This window comes from Lithobates pipiens, unplaced genomic scaffold (assembly GCF_037356315.1).
Source record: "Lithobates pipiens isolate NorthernLeopardFrog02 unplaced genomic scaffold, aLitPip1_a1.2 Scaffold_25, whole genome shotgun sequence".
NCBI lineage: Eukaryota > Metazoa > Chordata > Amphibia > Anura > Ranidae > Lithobates > Lithobates pipiens.
The window spans coordinates 186,323,929-186,328,849 of record NW_027507787.1 but is presented as its reverse complement, the minus strand read 5'-3'; the positions used below and the strand labels follow the sequence as shown (position 1 = coordinate 186,328,849).

At 41.0% G+C, this 4,921-nt stretch overlaps 1 protein-coding gene across 1 annotated transcript; it reads right to left on the bottom strand.

The window, feature by feature from the left end:
* Window positions 1-279: 279 nt before the first annotated feature.
* LOC143929803 (protein kinase C delta type-like) lies at window positions 280-4,466 on the bottom strand. The gene is made up of 7 exons (XM_077453780.1): window positions 4,171-4,466; window positions 3,992-4,083; window positions 2,527-2,728; window positions 2,055-2,438; window positions 1,804-1,932; window positions 1,428-1,650; window positions 280-362 (listed from the first exon to the last, which is right to left on the bottom strand). Exons 2-7 carry the CDS (start codon window positions 4,063-4,065, stop codon window positions 280-282), a joined length of 1,095 nt encoding a protein of 364 aa, XP_077309906.1. The 5' UTR covers window positions 4,066-4,083; window positions 4,171-4,466.
* Window positions 4,467-4,921: the final 455 nt, after the last annotated feature.

Here is a 4,921-nt window from a genome sequence, read left to right as displayed (position 1 = left end):
CAATTTTTAGCTGATCTAACATGCCCAGAAAATATATAGTCGATGGAATGCCTAAATAGATATTGATATTAAATTTGTTTAAAGGTTGGTATCCTCATCCTCGTTAATTATGTCAAATTTTTGTCCATTTAAATTGATCATCTCCTCTTTGTTATTACCTGTGAGCTATTAAATTAAATTTTTTCTGAATTAGAGCTCCTTAATTCCGTAAGCTTATTATAAAGATCGCTGTGCCCAATCTGTGGAACTGTGTTTTATTTGTTTTGTTATTTTTAATTGTTAATTTGTTTTTGATTTATCATAGATTATTCCATTATTATCTTTGGTGAGATTTTTTTCTTTGATACTCTGTGAATCACTACCTAGAATATGATATTATTCCTGTTAAACATTGTATCTGTTTAAGGAACGTATTTGTATAAATCCATCTGGCATGGCTGACATCAGGGATCGTCCACTAGCAGCTCACAGGCACTAGGAGTTAATCTCCCAGGGGCCGACATGCGCCTCTCCATCAGAACGGAGCTCCGCCCCCTGATTAGGGGAGGACCCGTCGGTGCTTCTGGCCCAGGGATGTTCCCATGGTTACCAAAAGCTGGTGCGCGCAGTAAATTCATGACGCATGCGCACTAGGAGCGGCGGGCCCCGCGACGTCACCGCTCGGCGCCGCCGATAGTGGGTGATGTACGCCGGGTTGGAGGCTTTAAAAGGGCGTTTTTCAGACTGCCCGTTAAGAGTAGGCACCCACCCCGGGGACCACGCCAGCAATCTCCACAGATACAGGTAATGGCTGTTTCCAATATGGATAGACCTTTATCACTATACTCTCTATGCTCCATAACGATGGTTGAGAGGTAAAATTACTAACTCTAAGGCTCTCTACCAATAACCTCTATAGGCTTAACATTGCCTGACTGTCTTTGCTAACTTGGTGTGAATGATCGGAGTGATCTCCCTGGATTGGTCATTTTATGCTAGTCAATACTGCCGATCAAGGTAGGTGTTTCTCATCCCAACACACTGGTTTTCATTCCCTTTTTATCTTTCCTTATTACCTTCCTAACCATGATTATAGCACTATGGACTACTATGGTTATCTATAGTATTCTATTTTTTTGTAACTTTATGTTATTGTCTGATACTTTCTCCTCCTTCTCCTTCCCCCCCCTCCTCCCCTCCTTTCTTCCCTTCCCCCCCTCCTTTCTTCCCTTCCCCCCCTCCTCCCCTCCTTTCTTCCCTTCCCCCCCCTCCTCCCCTCCTTTCTTCCCTTCCCCCCCCCCTCCTTTCTTCCTTTCCCCTCCCCCCTCCTTTCTTCCCTTCCCCCTTCTTTCTTCTTTCCCCCTCCTTTCTTCCTTCCCCCCTCCTTCTTCCTCCCCCTCCCTTACTTTATTCCTTACCCCCTCCCCCCCTTCCTTTCTTCCTCCAACCTCCCTTTTTAGCTGATCTAACATGCCTAGAAAATACTGGCCTCCAACATCCCCATAGTGCTGATAGCACCTGTGGCCTTTGTATTTCTCCCCATCTGCTGCTTGTGAAAGAGAACCCACAATAAAGCTTCTGATCCTCTTCTGATAATTCGGTCTTCAGTTCTAGTTTGCCAGATTCTATGATTTTCTCCATTGGCATCTGTGTTGTCAGGTCTGCTGAGCACTGTGAAGAGAATAAACATTAGTACTGAAGAATTTGTGCAATGATGGCCTTTTTGTTATAAATGATTATACACACTCAGGTGCTGGGAGAATATAGAATGCAGAACATTGGACAATGCACTGCATTGGACCCATGTGTGGTCCATATACTTACTGTGCTCATGGTAAATGGTGGGCTTACTTCTCCAGCCTCCAGTTCCAACCAGTCTATGCTCTTAAAAAATGGGTGGCTTCGCAGATCTTTAACAAGAATCGCTCTTCTTTCTGGACATTTGCATAGGAGCTGTAAAAATATACAAAAATTTGATTATCCATGATACAAAGACAATAACTATGCTATTCCACTTTTATAATTATTCATAAAATAGCCATTTTCTTTGCTGGCTATAGATGGTCTTTACTTACCTTCTCTATGAGGTCCTTGAGATCCGTATTAAAATCCTCAGGGAATCTTGGTTCATGGTTGCAGATTAAGTCTCTACAGAACTCCTCCTCGTTGTATGATTCTGTTTCTGAGTCAGCATCTGAGTTGGCATCTGAAGCAGTGTCCGAAACGTCTGATTTAGTGCCTAGATTGTTGTCTGAGCTGGCATCTAAATTAGTGTCTGAATCAGAAGCAGTGCTTGAGTCAGCATGTGAGTCGGTGTCAGAAGCAGTGTCTGACTTCGTATCTCTTCGTATCTCAGTATTTGACTGTTTGAATGGATAATTTGCAGTCACCAATTCATAGACTATAATTCCCAGGGAGAAATAGTCAGCAGCAAATCCATATGGCGTCTCCAAATAGATCTATGAAAATATCAAAAAGAGTAGAATGATCAGTACTGATTGTTTTACTGACAAGAAGAGAGGAAATCCAAAATAATCCAATACTCACTTCTGGTGCGATGTATTGTAAAGTACCAACGAATGAAGTCAGGGTTTGGGATGCATGCACCTCGGTTGCTGATAAGCCAAAGTCAGCGAGTCTGACATGTCCAACACTATCCAGCAGAATGTTGTCTGGTTTGATATCCCGGTGTACAATCCCCCGGTTATGAAGAAACTGTAGGCCACAAAGGATCTCTGCGGTGAGAAATCTGATAAAGAAAAAATGATATATAAGATGACCATTCAAACAGCTTTATTTCATATAATAATCTAAGCCACAGAATAGCAAAACACTGATCCCATCGCTCCAATCATCATGTATAGTCATGTATGCTTGTAATAACTTTATCTCATTGAAAGAAAATATTATCAGTAACAGCAGAATTTAGCACAATACAAAGAAATGTTTTACTGTATATGGATATTTGAAATTACTGAATTTGTAACAAATACATTTTGCAAATTCTGAAAAATATGATTGTGATTGTACAGTCTCTCCTAAAGTGTATATAAGACCAACAGAAGACAATAAAAAAAACGTCCCCTCTTCATACAAAACTACAAAAAAAGTTTCACATTTACAATCAAACTTTATCAAAAATTACATTATACAAGAACGTGTCCGATATATATCAAATAGATTTTTTGGTAGAGCCCCCCATATGATATAATTACTTGTAAATTAGAGAGGAAAAAGTTTAGAGATTGTCCAATCAGATGCAAGGTTGAAGGCTTCCACTGGATGATGAACTGGCCAATAACAGTTGGATAATAACAGTATGTATATGAACATACTGCATCTGTAGAGGCCTCGTGACAGTTCATTCTCGGGGTAAAAAAGAATTTTGCTAAGATATGTCCAGTGCCTGAGATGTCTGTTCGGTGTGTGATTGTACATGTATAGGTAGAGCTGTAGTAGGACAGATGTACTAAAAGTCAGACCTTCCTGCCACAATCTTGTATGTAGGACAAGCCTACACTTTTGCCCTGTACATACGGTCGGACTTTCGGATGGAAAATGTGTGATCAGATCTTGTTGTTGGAAAATCTGATCGTGCGTGGGCTCCATCTGACTTTTTCCGTCTGAATTTCTGATGCACAAAGTTTGAGAGCAGGATCTAAAATTTTCCAACAAAATCCGATTGTTTAAATTCCGATCATGTGTAGACAATTCCGACAGACAAAGTGCCATGCATGCTCAGAATAAATCATGAGACGAAAGCTATTGGCTACTGCCCTCTTTTATAGTCCCGTCGTACGTGTTCTACGTCACCACGTTCTGAACGATCGGATTTTTCGACGACTTTGTGCAACCATGTGTATGCAAGACAAGCTTGGGCAAAAATTTGTCTGGAAAAATCAGACAGATTTTGTAGTCGGAATGTCCAACCGTGTGTACAGGGCATGAGATGTGATCGATGTACAGTACTATGTTCTACCTCCATCCCTATTATCATGGTTCCATGCCTTACCTTGCTGTCTCAATATTTACTGGTGCCCTCTTATTTAAGAAGTTCTCCAGGTCTCCACCACTTAGGTATTCCATGACGAAGAATGCAAGATTCTGTGAAGAGGAAAGAAAGATTCAGGTTAGACATGATTCACTCTGTTTAACATCGACCTCTCCCAACAAAAATGTGAAGTTACTTACTTTTGTCTGGAAGGTACCATATGCATAAGTGCAGAATGGGCTGGCACAAGCTTCCTTCAGTATTTGGCTCTCGTTGAGGGTATCTTTGTAGAATTCGTTGTTCTTGGTCACGATTTTGAGAGCCAGCGGTTCATCACTGGAGGTGTGTGATGCCAAAACCACCTGGAGGAAACAGAGAGAGGGAAAAATTATAGGTGACAATCAGAGAAGTTCAATCACATTTAATACTTTATTTATGGGTCACCAATAATGGTAGAATCACCATAATGGCATTTTATTCATCACAGGGTCTACATTGGTTAAACAGCTGAAATTCAGGGCCCTTCTCCTACTCCTGGCTGGAGTCTCACTCATCCAGGGGTATTAAAATATTTGTCAATAAAGAATACAGCGAGAAAAGTTCATCCCATTCATTCTTCTTTTATGGAGAAGCTGATGTCCTTCACCACCCTGATTCTTTCAATGCTATATAAAGTTAGACGTCCGATTGAACGCTCAATTGAAATGAGCTAACTACATTGAAGATGCATCAAAATCAAATAAGAACAATATAATTTTTTTATAGATTGTTTTCATTAAAAAGCTGCAACAACCTGAATTGAAAAGCTCTTCCTGTATCCCTGTCTCCCCTCCCCCCAAAGCAGTGGTCTTTCTACAGAGGTTTGACAGGTCCCTTTCTGAGTCATAGCCCAGAGCCCCCAAATCTGCATGGCTTTTCTGATTGGAGAGCCCTAGCTCTGACTCATCAGGG